Here is a 15,084-nt window from a genome sequence, read left to right as displayed (position 1 = left end):
AAAATAAATAAAGAAAAAAATATTTTTAAGAACAACTTATTTCATTTTTAATTAAACAAAAGAATGTATCGTTTGTATTTTTTTTTATCCAAACACACTACGTTTAGACTAAATTATACTTTTAGTTATTTATCTTACTTTTTAGATTCATTTGATTTTATCTTTTAAAATATTCATTTGATATTTTATCTCCTAAATTTAGATTAATTTAGTATTTTTAAATTTTTTTTACTAGTTAAATACTTGAAACTTGTTTCATAAAATTCATTTATACAAAAACTATTGAATGTTATTGAAACTCAAACCAAATATGTTATAAACATAATAAAAATAAAAATAAATTCAAAAAAATTTAAATTTACATTATTTTATAATTATTCATAAGATATATTTTTTTTACGATTTTTATTATATTTATGACTCTTTTGAATTTAAGTTCATAATTTTTATAAAAATGAATCTATTGTTACACATTTCATATCTTGAATTAATTAAAAGTTAATTTAAAATTATTTTACAAAATTAAAAATATCATTATTCTAAAAAATTAAATTGATTCAAATATAAAAGATAAATAACTAAAATAAATATTTTAATAAATAAAAAATAAGATAAAGAATAAAAAATTAAATTTAACCTAACTTTTATCCAATGAAATGTATTCCAATAATTGTTAGGTTCTCCTCGAGGAATTCAAAAGCGTGTTGTCTTTATCGTAATTTCATTTTCGAATTATTGTTAAGAAAGCTATTGGGAGCCGAGATTATCGGAATAATTGTGAGGTTTGATGAGTGTCTTTATTTCACGTGTTTTCTTCTCTTTCAACTTTCAACACCGACTAATATTTATTACTTTACCAAATGTAAAATTTTAAAATAATTTCGAAATCTTTCGCTATCTCATTTTAAGATACTCACATTTTATACAACTCTCGACCAAAATATAGCACTTATAAATGATTTCAAAATTTATTAGTAGCAATAAGAATTAAATTCAGATCTTACAAGTAGAAAAAGAATTGTGGTTCACAGACTCGCAAATATGTATCCCTAATGGCAAATAAGTTCGCGTTACCTACTAACTAGCAAATACCAATGCATGGATAAATTTAAAGTTTAGTAATATAGAATAAAACTTAAGAAAATATATATATAATTAATTCAAATAAGTAAAAAAGAAAACATCTTTTATATTTTTATTTTATCAGTAGGAAGATATTACACTAATTATCCAAAATCTTTATTTTCTCTATCTCTACAATAATTATCCTCAATTATTTTAAAAAACATTAAATTGAAATTATTTATATATTACATTTACATTTTTTAATTATTTAAAAATATTACTTTGTAATTCCTATAAGAAAACTTACAGTAAACATTAAAAAAAAGTAAAAGAGTGTACGCAATTTCATAAAATTTTATAGCGTATTTGGATGAAAAATTTTACAAATTCAAGGAATTTTAAATTCTTAGTATTTGAATTACTTTGATTTCAATTTCTATCATTTTTAAAATATTTTATTTGAATGAGTCAATTTAAATTTATTAAATTTTAAATTATTAGGTTGAATATGATAATTTGATTCAATCATAATAAAATTGATTTTAAAAATATATTTATATGTTGAAAATTTTAAATTAAATTTTATAAAAATAAATATTAATCCATTTTTAAATATTTAATAATTTTAAAAATTAATATTAGATAATATTTAATAATTTTAAAAATTAATATAAGATAATATTTAATAATTTTAAAAATATTTTTGAATATCCAATAATTAAAAGAATGGAGAGATAAGATAAAATATATAGGTGAAATAAGAAAAATAAATATGAGGAATTTCAAATTCTCCCACTTTTGGGAGAATTTGAAATTATACTATTTTAAAGAATTTCACAAATGCTTGGATTTCAAATTCTTTGTAAATTCCTTATCCAAACAAAGCATTTCACCTCAAGGAATTTGAAATTCTTCAAATAAATGAATTATCCTATATAAATTCATCATCCAAACACACTATTAAGGATTATCATGTGTATACAATTAGTATATTTTTGCTTTAAATTAGCAAAAAAAAAAGTTATTCTCTCGTGAAAAAGAACTTATTTATTCCTTTTTCCTATATACCTAATTACAAAATCTTGAATAACTGAAAATATAATAGTTGTAATTGCCAATTAAGTAATAACTATATCAATCAAATTACATTAGAGTAACTCAACAAAATCACAACGAGCCATCCATCGATGGGACTCACAAAATCACATTCTACCTCTAGCTAACCTTGTCCTACTTCCATGTAAATATGATCATTAGAGTTTAACTACAAGGAAATATGTAAAGGAATCTAATGTTCAAAAGAACAATAATACATCAAATATAGAAATAAAGAACTATACTTCAACCACTAACATGCAAACCAAACAACATATACCTTATGGTTTACATCATAGCAACATAACATATACCTTATGGTTTACATCATAGCAACACAACATAGACACTGCAACATGACATTCCACACCTTACAAGTTAGGCAAGATAACAATATATGATAGTTCATATTTCACCATACCAATGCCATTTAACAATATAATCAACAAGCATATGAACAACACCCACATGGCACCATGCAAATCATCTTAATTACATGTGTTGTCACGCATTCACTGATGAAAATCTCTTACAACAAAGGTGAGCAATCTAAGTGATTTAACCCTATTAAACCAATCGATCTTTTTACACTTGCTAGAATAATAGCCAATTAGGATACAAATCCCTACAATATGATTTCTTGAATGTCGTCATTTAAATTAGGAAAGTCTAGTGTCACCATTAGGTATAACATAGTTTAGGTATCGGTCAGTCATGACATTGGAATGTATTAATCAAGTTACTTGTGGATTTAACCCACTAACTATCCTCACGATACAATGCACCTCTTTAGTAATCAATTAAGGATTTTGGCCCTTGACTTCATACCTTACTCGAACATTAATTAAAAACTTAGAGGAAACTCAACACTCCACTCCAAGACATAACACCTACTCAATAATATTTTTTTTAACAATTGGGCTCATCGAGCACCACACCAATATCCACACTATGGGATGTCCAATTTTCAAAAACATTTTCTCCTCTTTCCTCCATTAATCAACACCACATACCTAAATACCTTCAACACTCTTAGCATCATCACCGCAACATTCAACAATTATAGTCATATATATATAGTATTCTAGATCAATATACATAGAACCAACAACACCCATTAACATTCAACATGTAATAGATTCATCTAATATATTCATGTTCACCATTTAACCAAGAAATTAACGAGTTTTCATAAGGTAACTCGCACTTGACACTATACATTTTACGCCCGTTGCCATTGAGATATGGAACTCTCTATCTCCACCACACTTGACGCCATTCAATTCGCGCTTGGTGTGGATGAGACCAAAGGTCCCATGGCACAATCACGCTTGGCATGACAAAGCTCGCACTTAGTCTCATTGAGGTAGAGAGCCTTAGGATGATTTATGCTCAGCGTTACTTCATTGACGCTCGACGTCGATCTAAACAAAGACAATTCTTTCTCCTCACATTCGGCACCATTAAACTTTAAATCTGATGTGACCAAGTCAAAAATAATTCTCTTTCCTCACGTTGCCACCAATATCCTACACTCAACACGAGTAAAACAAAGGGCCCTTGATTTGAGTCATGGTCGGTGCCATGAAGACATGTTCGACGTGATGGTGAATTATGCACGTGCAGATTCATGAAAATGGTTTAATCCAATTGAAAATCATAAGATACCAAGCATGCAATGTAATATCTCATGTATATACATCATCCACAACTCATTTTGCACCAGAAATTCAACATGCAATAAAAATTTGATCAACCACCAAAATTCATCATCATAATCTCAAAACTTCCAAAACTCAAAACCTCAAACATTAAATATGAATTTAGCTAGCACAATAATATTCCAATGAATAAAAATTAATCATGCAAATCAACAATTAATAATCCATTCTAACATCCCTTACCTCCACTCCAAGCAAAAATGAAGAAAGAAGGAGAAAAAATGACTCTAAGCTAACATTGAAGCTTCGCACCTCACCAATCTAACAATGATCCTCAACTCTCAACAACTTTAAATTACCAACAAGCAAATCAAGATCTTCAAGGAAGGATTCAAAGGTCTGCTATGGATTCAAAAGGAAGAAAATGTCACCTTGGGTTTTAGAGTGTCTTTATTTAGCTATCTCATCAAATTTATCTAAACAAGTGAGTTTACGAGGTTCAAGTTTCAACATGAACCTTATATTTCTCAAAAGAAATCTTATATATCTTTTCTTCACGATCAAATTGGACTTCTATCCCAAGAAGCTTTCTAAATGCATAAAACTCACAAGAATTCTTAAATTCTCATAATTTCTCAACAACCAAAAACACCACAACATATAATTATTGTTAAAAGATAATAATTAACAAAAACTTATCGTGTTACAAATTCAATTAATCTATTATTAAAAATATTTTTATAAAACATTACAATGAATTTGACAATAATAAATTTAGTTTCTTTTAAGTACAACAATAAAACATCTTTAATGTTATAATACATTCATTAGTGTAGGAAGTCTTCCTGTCAGTTAAAAAAGACATACTGTATCAATTGTACAACTAATTAATGTAAATGTCATCAATATAAAATATAAATGTCTTCCTATATTTGTTAGATTTTAACCAATGTATAAGTGAAAAAAAAATCACATAAGTTTTAATGGCAATCAATGTAATTCCCCTACTTCACGCTCTCCATTTTTCACTTCTTCCCAAACCCTAAATACTTAAAAAAATAAAATAAAAATACAGATGCCATCATCCAAACTAAAGACCAAATGTCTTAATTACCTAGGTTAGGGCAGTCCTTGGAATGTAAAATAAACAAATATTACTTTTTTGTTTTTAACTTTTAACCTTGTAAGTTGTGACTAAAACAGGCAAATCCTCTGGTAGAACGGGGAAATGCGCAAGAGTAAAAGTAGTAGTTTAGACATAATATAACAAAAAAAAATAGTTCAAAGTTTAGACATATTAAATTTTCATAATTAATTTTAATAAAGTTAATTGTAATTTACTCTCAATAGATTCCACTTTGCTTTCACATTTAAAGTTTTGATACAAGTTTAAAATGCATAAAAAAAGATAACTTGTTAAATAAAATGGATAACAAATTTTATTTTTGTATTATATTTATTTAAATTACATATTATTTATTTCATTTTATCGACAAAAATTACAATGATAACAAAATTTTAATTTAAAATTTTGTACATACTATTTAAACATATTGTCAAATAAATCCTAGATCCTAATAGTTTATTACATATTATGTATATGACTTAATTGTACATTTTTCTATTAAAATTTTCATGATTTTATGAATTTGGTCACTTAACTTTTAAAATTGTACATTTTATCACTATTTTTTTTATAATAATTTTGTACATTTTATCATTTTTTTAACTGATTATTGTAATGACTCGACTTACTATACTTACTACGGTTCAACTATTACACAACAAATGACTAAAAAAATGACTAAAAAACACGAGATTTAGGATTTATCATGTAACTAAAGGCTAATATCATATACACATATATATGTAGGGTATAAACAACATAATAAGACTTATTGTACATACATACTATATACAAAAATATAGTGCTAAGTGCAAAATAAATCTAAATGTCGGTCAACATCTATACAAGATTTGACTATATCAAAGTAGCTATCAATAAAACCTAGCCAATTCCAGCATGACTACGTGCTAGCAGCACAAGTCATCATGTTAATCTTTTCTTATTCTCATACCAAATATGATCATTATAATTTCAATCACAAGGAAAACACGAGGTAAGTTTGTGAAAAGAATTCAACATATAAAAAAACCATAAACAATATCATCATAGCAAAATATAACAACTCATAACATTGACAACATCATCAACGCAACAACTTAAACAACTCACAACACATTCAACATATCAACATATATATCACATCTGATACATCGTCATAGATATCAACTATAGAGATCTTCTACAACACACGATGAGTAGTTTGAATGGCTAGATTCTATCAAACCACAATGTATGGCCCATCTCAACCAGGTCAACTAATAACTTAATTTGATTTCGCAAGTTGCCACTTAAACTAGGAAGTCTAATACTATTATTAAGATAGAATAGTTTGGGTAAGAGTCTATCATGACACTAGCTTGCTTTACTTAGCCATTTATGAGATTAGTCCATCAACTATCCTCCAAGTACTAGGTTAGAGACTAAGTCCTTAACCTAGTACCTTACCCAGTTGGTCACTTTATACACGTGTGTCTTGACTTTGTCCACACACAGATGCCACATAAATCCTAAATGGGACAACTGAAAACAATTTACCCATTTAGAGGTCAATTTACCTACTAATGGGTTTCCAACCGGGTTTTTGGAGCACCATAATGTATATCCACACAATGAGATATTCAACTTTCAAAAATGACTTTACTTCCCTCTAGTTTTTATATATCACAGTTAAGACATGTATCTAACCCACATGCCTATAGCATATCACCGTAATAATTTGAACAATTTAAACATCATACATCTTTACACCATGAGTAACTTTAATAGAACAACAATTATATTAGTATAAGCAGCTTAAAACAACTCACCACTTTACAACATGATCAACTTATTACATATCACACGTATATCATCTTACAACATCACTCACATAACAAATTTATCATAAATCAACTATAAAACAACTTTAACAACATGTTTTCATTATACAACTCACGCTCGGCATCAGTCATTGGATGCCTAGTGCCATTGAGACACAGAGCTCTTTGTCTCATTTGTGCTTGACGTAAAACCACCTACGTCTAACATGATTGAGACAAATAGCATCCCACACTCTTGCACCCGGTGTGGCAACACCCACGCTTGACCCATATTAGGTAGATGGCTCTTTGCCTGACTCATGCCTAGTGCAACACACATTAGTGCTTGATGTGAACCCAAGTAGAGATGATTTTCTCTCCTCACACTCGATGTCGTTCAACCCACGCCCGACGTTATTCCAACCTAAGACGATTTTCTTTCCTCACACTCAAAACTACCAATCCTACTCCCGATGTGAGTAAAACAAAGGTCCCTCTTTGAATTGACGTTTGATGCCATGAAGGCAAACCCGACACAATGTCATTTTTCGCACTTATGTAGAAATTGGTTAAGACCAATTTACCTGAAATCCAACAATCCTAAATACAATGCAATAAGCAACATATATAAAACATTTACAACATAATTTCATCATCACAAGCAACATGCAACCGAAATCAATCAAGAATCAACTCAATTTCCGATACTCCACTTCAAAGCTACAAAACCCTCTCAACTTTATCATTTTCATCACTTAATTCTTCCCAACAACCAACAATCAACTCATTTCAACATCATAACCCCGCAACGCACACAAGAATTTGAAATCTCAGCTTCCCTTACCTTCAGAGAATAAAATCGCAAGAAAAGAAGATGAAGAAGCAACTTCGCACAACGATCGCTTGAAGTTCCAACCTCGGAAGGTTGGATCTTCATCACCACTAACTTGAATTAGCTGAAAAAAGGAGAAAAGGAAGGATTCTTACCAAGAATGAGAAACAAAGAAGGAAGAAGGAAGTGATAATCCCCCTCTAATTTCTCTCTACGGTTTTTGGAAACTTGCATTATGAAGTTCATAATTGAAAAACTCTCTTTTATACCTTCTTGAGTTGACTTCTCCTATCTATGGTCCAACCCTTCAAAAATTAACTTACTCCCAAAGTTTCTCGATTTTAAAGCTCTCAATAGTAATGATCAATTAAATAAGGATTATGAAATTGATAGTATCACAATTATCAACCTATATTAGATAATTATTAACATGACATATTAGTTACATGACAATTTAAGTCATAACAGTATTTATATCCAACATCATTGATATTAATAAATTATTAATAATCAACATATTATATTAATCAATTAATGAAATGATAAAATATATCAATATTTAAAAGTTGATAAATTTTACATAAGTTAAATGTCAAAATTTATGAAATTATGAAATTTTGGTAAAAAAACATTACAATCAAGTTTATTTATATTAAAACTATAGTATTTTTTATTTAAAATTATGAGTATTGCGAATTGAATTAATTTTGTAGCAGGCGGGGCCATTGTGATGTCGTGGCGAGATCATAGATAGATACAGCATCTCCAGTACTGCAGAGAAGCCCAACTTGAACACTTTCTTGAGCAAGTAAACACCTGTTCCTGCTCCTTCTCTGCTGCATCACATCCATAATCTCTTTCTCTCTCTCATGTCTTATTCTTATCACTCACTCGCAACTCACCACTCATAACTTCCAAACCAAGCTGCAAAATTGAGCTTTTTTGACTTCCACTTCTGCATGACCTACCTTCCAAGTTAGAGAGAAAGAGGCAGCCAGAGATCTAATGGATTACGAGAGAATAGACAAAGTTCAGGTTTAGCATTTAGCCTCTCTTATCTCCTTTGCTCTTCCACCATGCTTCTTCTTCTTCATCAAAATTATATCTTTTTTTTCTTTCCCAAACTGGGTTGGTGGGAAAATTGTCCATGTAATTCAAGCTTTGTGTTCTTGGACTTCACAATAGTCCGCATCTCTTTTGTTTCTTTGTGGGCTTGGTTTCATGGATTCCCTCCAAGTGATATATATTTTTTTTTTTACATGGTTTCAAAAATCATGTTTTTGCCTTTTTTACTTTTGTAATGAATGGAAGGATGGGGTTCGTCATTATTATTTGGTGGTGGGTGGGTGGGCGAGGAAGAGAGAAAAAAGGCTGAAAAGGGAATGGCATAAAGAGTGGAATTCATTTTCCCTTCTTCTTTTTTTTCTTCTTGAGTGAAAAAAAAGGGTGTGGGTTGAAACGGTGGGTGGGCCTTTTGGTGGAAAAAAAGTGGTCATGTATTGGGCATCATTAATTGTTTATGTAGTATGTTGCAAGATGGATTTTGTTTGAATTTTGCTAATTGAGTTCTTGAAGGATTTTGATGGGGATAACTATGCCATTTGTTCTGCAGACTGGAATAATTTCTCCCAGTAAACTGAGGATGAAGCTATTAGGGCCTCACCATCATAGGAAGAAGGATGGATCCAACAGTAACTCATCCAGAACCTCCCCTTCAAGGCTTGAGGATGCTGAATTTGTGAATAGCTTACTTGCCTCAAAAAGTGATAGCCTTGATGATGAAGGTTTGCAATTGCAATTGCAATTTATTCATTTTTGCATTATTATGTGTTAACAGTTTTTGTGTATTTATTTTTCTATTGGATGAAAACTTCATGTGTTAACTAATTAGAAACTTGGTCCTTCCAGTTACATCTCCAAGCTTGGAAGTTCATGAATTGAAGCCATCTGGTGATGCTGTGCTGAACCGGAGACAGGGTGACCAGACTTCTTATGAACCAAAGGAGACAATGGCTAAGGAAAACGGCGACATGGGACGTGTGAAGGTGCAGCATTTTCAGAAGGCTGATACCGGAAGTTCGAGCACAATTCACGCGCTGAGAACAACAGAAGATGAAAATCTTGATTATGACAGCAATGCTAGCTCTTCGAGTTTTGAGTTTGATAAAGGAGAGAGGCCAGTAAACAATCCTGCCACTAGATCCCTATTCAGACCTATTCCTTCCAAGTGGAACGATGCTGAGAAATGGATAATGAATAGGCAAAATATACAAGTTAATCACTCAAAGAAGAATCCAGTACATAACCAAGCAACTCGTGTGCCAACAAGTATGGTGAGGGTTGCTCCGGATTCTGGTAATTATGATCCCAAGCTCCTAACAGGCAAGGTGACAGAAACAAAGCGAGTTGATTTCTGTCAACCCTCTTCACATATGGGATTTGAGAAATTCTCTTTTGTTCCCTCCGACGCTCAATCGGTTTCAGGTCAAGCACATGGAAGAAATCCAGCAGTGGAGTCTTTTCCTCAAAGCAAAGATCTAAAGGAAGTCAATGAATTGGCTTTATCTTGCTCTAGAAGTACAGATGATCAATCAGGTATGATATTCAACCCCAATATTGATAATATGGGTTTCTTATTCCTCTTTTGGGGAGATCAAAAGTTTACACAGTATTTATTTTTGTATAATTATTATTCGTGCTAATTTAAGGCAACCTTTACTGCATTGCATAACTGAACATTATCAAATAAGAGCAAATTACTGGTAGCTGAAATTTTTTATTTGCACTTGTTTAGTTGATGCGTTCGCTATGTTCTAGAGTCTAGACCAAGATTAATATCTGCATGTAAATATCATAGATATTTAGGAGATAAAAGATATCTCTAAATATCTTTGGTTATTTGTTACCCTATTTCTTTATTATTGTTATTTCCTTTTTTAAGCATTATCATTTACCTCATAAAAAGGGAGATTAGGGAATGTACAAAACACACAATTGATTAATATATAATTTCCTTATTTTCAACTATATCCATAGACTATATTCCCTAGTTTAGTAGATAAATGATATGAGAGAAACATTAAAAGTGCCATTTGGATATTCTGGTGCATGATCTTATTACATCAGATTCTTTTCATTGATAACATATTCAGAGCATAGACAGTAAGATTAACTTGTTCTCATGATTCAGTGATGCCTGGGATAAGATCTGTTGCCATGAGAGATATGGGAACTGAAATGACCCCTGTGCCAAGTCAAGAACCGTCAAGGACTGCTACTCCTGTTGGGTCTGCAACTCCACTACGGAGCCCAGTTTCTTCTATGCCTTCGACTCCTAGGAGAGGTGGACCTGCTCCAACACCTTTGGACAACACAACCAATGAGGACTCCCAGTTTCCAGTTGAAAACGGCAAAAAGCATTTGTCTGAAGAAGAAATGAAGATCAAGACCAGGAAGGAAATTGCAGCCCTTGGGGTGCAGCTTGGTAAGATGAACATTGCTGCATGGGCAAGCAAAGATGAGCTGGAAAAGAAAAAATCTTCTCCCCGGGACACAAATGAGCAAGAACAGGAGAGAATTGAATTTGAAAAACGTGCTGCTCTGTGGGAGGATGCTGAGAAATCTAAACATACTGCAAGGTTTTATTTTACTCATAGTCTCTAAAGACTAATTATAGAACCATGTAATTTGTTCATCCTTCCTAATGTGATTATAATGTGTTAAAATTGGCAGATTTAAGCGCGAGGAAATCAAAATTCAAGCATGGGAAAGTCAGCAAAAGGCAAAATTAGAAGCAGAAATGAGAAGAATTGAGGTAGTTATTTTACAGTTTACATAACTATATTCGTTGGAAACAGAGTTATTGCATGTTTAAAACATAAATGTAGTTTGAAGAGATTACAAAACATTTTAAGCCAAGTGTATGGAAAGGGAAGGAGAGAGAGCGAGAGACAAGATAAATTTTGTTATTGCTGATATCTACTTGTATATATTACATGAAATGCTTGGCTGTGAGATTTAAGTTGGAATCCGTCTTTATCTGAATCTGAAATAATGCACTTTGTCTCTTTGATTACATAAATATTTGATCAAAAGTCTCTATAAATACTTTAATAGTAATATGTCCTTAGAAATACTTTAGTTAAAAGTCTTTGCTGGAACTTTGCATTTGATTGAAACTTACATAACTATATTTTAGGCCAAAGTTGAGCAAATGAGAGCCCAGACACATGCAAAAATGGTGAAAAAGATAGCTATGGCGAGACAAAGATCAGAAGAGAAACGAGCAGCAGCTGAAGCAAGAAAAAATCGAGAAGCAGAAAGAACTGCTGCTCAAGCAGAGTACATCCGCCAAACAGGACGAATACCCTCCTCCAATTACATCTGTTGTGGTTGGCTGTGATTTATACAATTCATGCATTATGCACCTCACTCCAAGATTTGCTAATCTTTCTTACCGTGGATGATATGGCTCATCAAAATTTGCATATCATCATCTTATACGTTACTTCAAACCTTGTAATTTTCATGCATCTGAGTGCAAGTTGCTACATTAAAGTGATTGCTGAGTGATGTTTTACAAGTCACAAAACTGTCTTTTTTCTTCTTTTTCTTAAAGAAAGAAGAAGAAAAACAGAAATGTTTGCTTTTACCTGGCCATTTTTATTTTACTTTAATGTAAATTTTGTCGTGATCTTGCTTTCTCAGTTTATGCTACTTTTTTATGCAATTTCAAATCAAACATATACAGCAAAGAATGTTTAATGGATGAGTGGTGCAATTTATTACCAAGTATTTTCGTACGAATTATACTCTTTTATTTACAGCTGCAAGGCTGAGATATCCGGTGTTGGGCATCTTACCATATATTAAATAAAGCTGTAACATTCATTTATTGACATGCTTTCTGGTGGTTTTAATTTGGCTATTAAGCATGTAAAAAAAATAAGCTTTTTTAGCACCCAAATAAGTGATACAGTGACGTTATTGTCTGTAGTGTATCATTACAAAATTTTCTTTTACACCCAAGTTAGACTGGGACCAGTAAAAGCTTGTTGGCACTTTTTCTATGATTTTCAAAAGCATTTGTTTGACCCTTTAGGGAGCTTTATTACGAAATGTAACTCGAAGTTAAATGTGCTTTGATTGCTTGCGTACAACATGCTATAAACAATAAATATATCTATCAATTTTTTTGGTTACAATATATGGCTCATGTTTATATCTATATATATCAGCAGGCTATGTTACTCTTATGACAACAGCTGTCAAGTTTGTAAAATATATTAATATTAATAAATACGCAAATACATAAACAAAACTACTCTTTCATGATTCATAACACGCAATAAAGAAGCACCGGTCAATTTCTGCTTCTTCAAAACTGCTGCAATCTGGGTTGTGTTTTAAAATTTAATCAAGTCGTATACACAATTATTTGAATGACTCTGCCAAATCGTTGGTATAAGTAAAACTAAATTTGGTCCATTTAGAAAACATATTTGAGGGAAGAAACTTTATTAAAAGAATTCGACTAAGATGGAAATTGATTAATAAAATCAATGGATATTTTATACTTGTAACACGGTTATAAAAAGAATTATGTATATGATTCTTTAGAACGTGTGCGATTTGCTTTCGGCTCTTTAAAACCCCCGATCAAAACTTGGTGTTGCCCCACTTTGATGACTCTGACAGCATTTTGAGGAAGAACTTGAATATTTTAAAAAGAATAACTAACCCATGAAATATTGGAAAAAGATGTGCACAAGTTAGTCTAGTAAGCGTGCTGGTTTCCTTTTACTGACTGAACCCTTTCACAGGCAGCACCGAGCAACCTATAATGGGCCAATTGCATGGGCTGAGCTTTGGTATAAGCAAGCATGACACAAGTTTCCACAAGGCTGTAAAAGTGAAGTTGCCTATTACTTGTAACTTACCCAAGTGGAAAAACAATTGGGGACCACAATCACATGCTCACTAGGTTAGTTTGAATTGGCTAAGAACTGCATGAAAACTCAGGGCATTGGGTTCAGTCCTACTCCGACATAGCAACATCTATGCTCCAAAAAATATTTGGATTCACATTTACAGAAAGATCAAAATGACCTGAGATAGCATGCCAGCCCGGGTTTCATATCTATTATAATTTAACATCAACAACTTCGTTGACCCGAAAATATTAGAAGATCAATCAACATGTCCAATAAATTCAAACCATGACATATGAATTCATGGTAAAAAAAAGTCACTTAAAAGTTTAACTTAACCTTACAAAACTGGTTTGTAAGATGAGTATTGCTTCTCACTTATATATATTATTATAACCTTATTTTTAGATGTTGTGGGATTTCTAACACTTGATGTAAAGTTTGCAAAACTAGACATTTGTAAATGGTTCAATAACAATCCGATAGTGAATGACACAATAGGGTCAACAACGATTAATAATCGTTAAAATATAAGCTTTGATACCATCTTTTAGAAATTGTGTATTTACTTGTGTTGTAAATTCACTCCTCTTTCCATATCCATAATCATTGTTTTCTTCACTACATAAATCTCTATAGTAATCACCATCACTATCCTCACTAGTGTACCTTAGCTTTGCATTTTGTCTTCTCATCAAATTAAGCATATAGTTGAATAGCTGACAAATATGGAACATAATATTGAGCAAGAGACTCACTTTGATCAAGGACCAAAGGAACTCCAACTCCTTTGATCAACAACTACTCTAAGAAATATCGACCTTGTATTTCTTAGAGTAGTTGTTGATCAATGGAGTTGGAGTTCCTTTGGTACTTGATCAAAGTGAGTCTCTTGCTCAATATTATGTTCCATATTTGTCAGTTATTCAACTATATGCTCAATTTGATGAGAAGACAAAGTGCAAAGCTAAGGTACACTAGTGAAGATAGTGATGGTGATTACTATAAATATTCATGTAGTGAAGAGAGTATCAATTATGAATATGGAAAAAGGATTGAACTTATAACATAAAGAAATACTCAATATCTAACAAATGGTATAAGAGTTTATATTCTAATGATTTTTAATTGTTGTTGGACCTATCGTGCCACTCGCTATTGAGATTGTTATCAGGTTACCTACAAATGTCTAATCCTACAAACATCACGCCGAGTGTTGGAGACCCCACAACATCTAGAAATAAGGTTATACTAGTGTATATAAGTGGATAGTAATCTTCATCTTACAAGTTGATTTTGTATGGATGAGTTGGATTCTTAACCCATTTTTTTTTTATTTATAAAAAAAGCATGCTTAATGTCCTTGCAAATTTTATTTTCTTTCAAGTTCTAGTTTTTCCATAAATAAAATTAAAACATGCCAAAGAAACAACATAAATAAGTAGTTGTTGTAATGATATAAAATGATAAACTTTAACACAATTTTAGTTAACAACCCATCTCACCATTCATTTATTTTATCTTTCTAATGAACAAAATGTAGATCAAGTTCACCAATGTAATGACTAATATATAT

General features: G+C 31.3%; 1 protein-coding gene across 2 annotated transcripts; it reads left to right on the top strand.

The window, feature by feature from the left end:
- Positions 1-8,340: 8,340 nt before the first annotated feature.
- On the top strand, positions 8,341-12,369 carry LOC109810729 (Remorin family protein). 2 transcript variants are annotated; one of them, XM_020374272.3, is made up of 6 exons: positions 8,341-8,613; positions 9,191-9,362; positions 9,487-10,173; positions 10,769-11,216; positions 11,311-11,392; positions 11,777-12,369. In XM_020374272.3, the coding sequence occupies exons 1-6, from the start codon at positions 8,584-8,586 to the stop codon at positions 11,978-11,980; spliced, it is 1,623 nt and encodes a 540-aa protein (XP_020229861.1). In that variant the 5' UTR covers positions 8,341-8,583; the 3' UTR covers positions 11,981-12,369. The 2 variants fall into 2 exon arrangements, with proteins under 2 accessions (XP_020229861.1, XP_082924969.1); XM_083068843.1 differs by lacking the exon at positions 8,341-8,613 and adding an exon at positions 9,058-9,102.
- Positions 12,370-15,084: the final 2,715 nt, after the last annotated feature.

The sequence above is a fragment of the Cajanus cajan genome, chromosome 2 (genome assembly GCF_000230855.2).
Source record: "Cajanus cajan strain Asha chromosome 2, NIPB_CcT2T_4, whole genome shotgun sequence".
In the NCBI taxonomy this organism is placed as follows: Eukaryota; Viridiplantae; Streptophyta; class Magnoliopsida; order Fabales; family Fabaceae; genus Cajanus; species Cajanus cajan.
The sequence above is the reverse complement of the archived record's forward strand: the minus strand, read 5'-3'. Positions and strand labels throughout refer to the sequence as shown.

Excerpts from the sequence above, each read along its gene's own strand:
- LOC109810729 (XM_020374272.3), top strand. The coding sequence starts at position 8,584 with ATGGATTACGAGAGAATAGACAAAGTTCAG. Across the intron at positions 9,363-9,486 it reads TGATAGCCTTGATGATGAAG|TTACATCTCCAAGCTTGGAA; the intron begins GTTTGCAATTGC and ends TGGTCCTTCCAG. Across the intron at positions 10,174-10,768 it reads AAGTACAGATGATCAATCAG|TGATGCCTGGGATAAGATCT; the intron begins GTATGATATTCA and ends CTCATGATTCAG.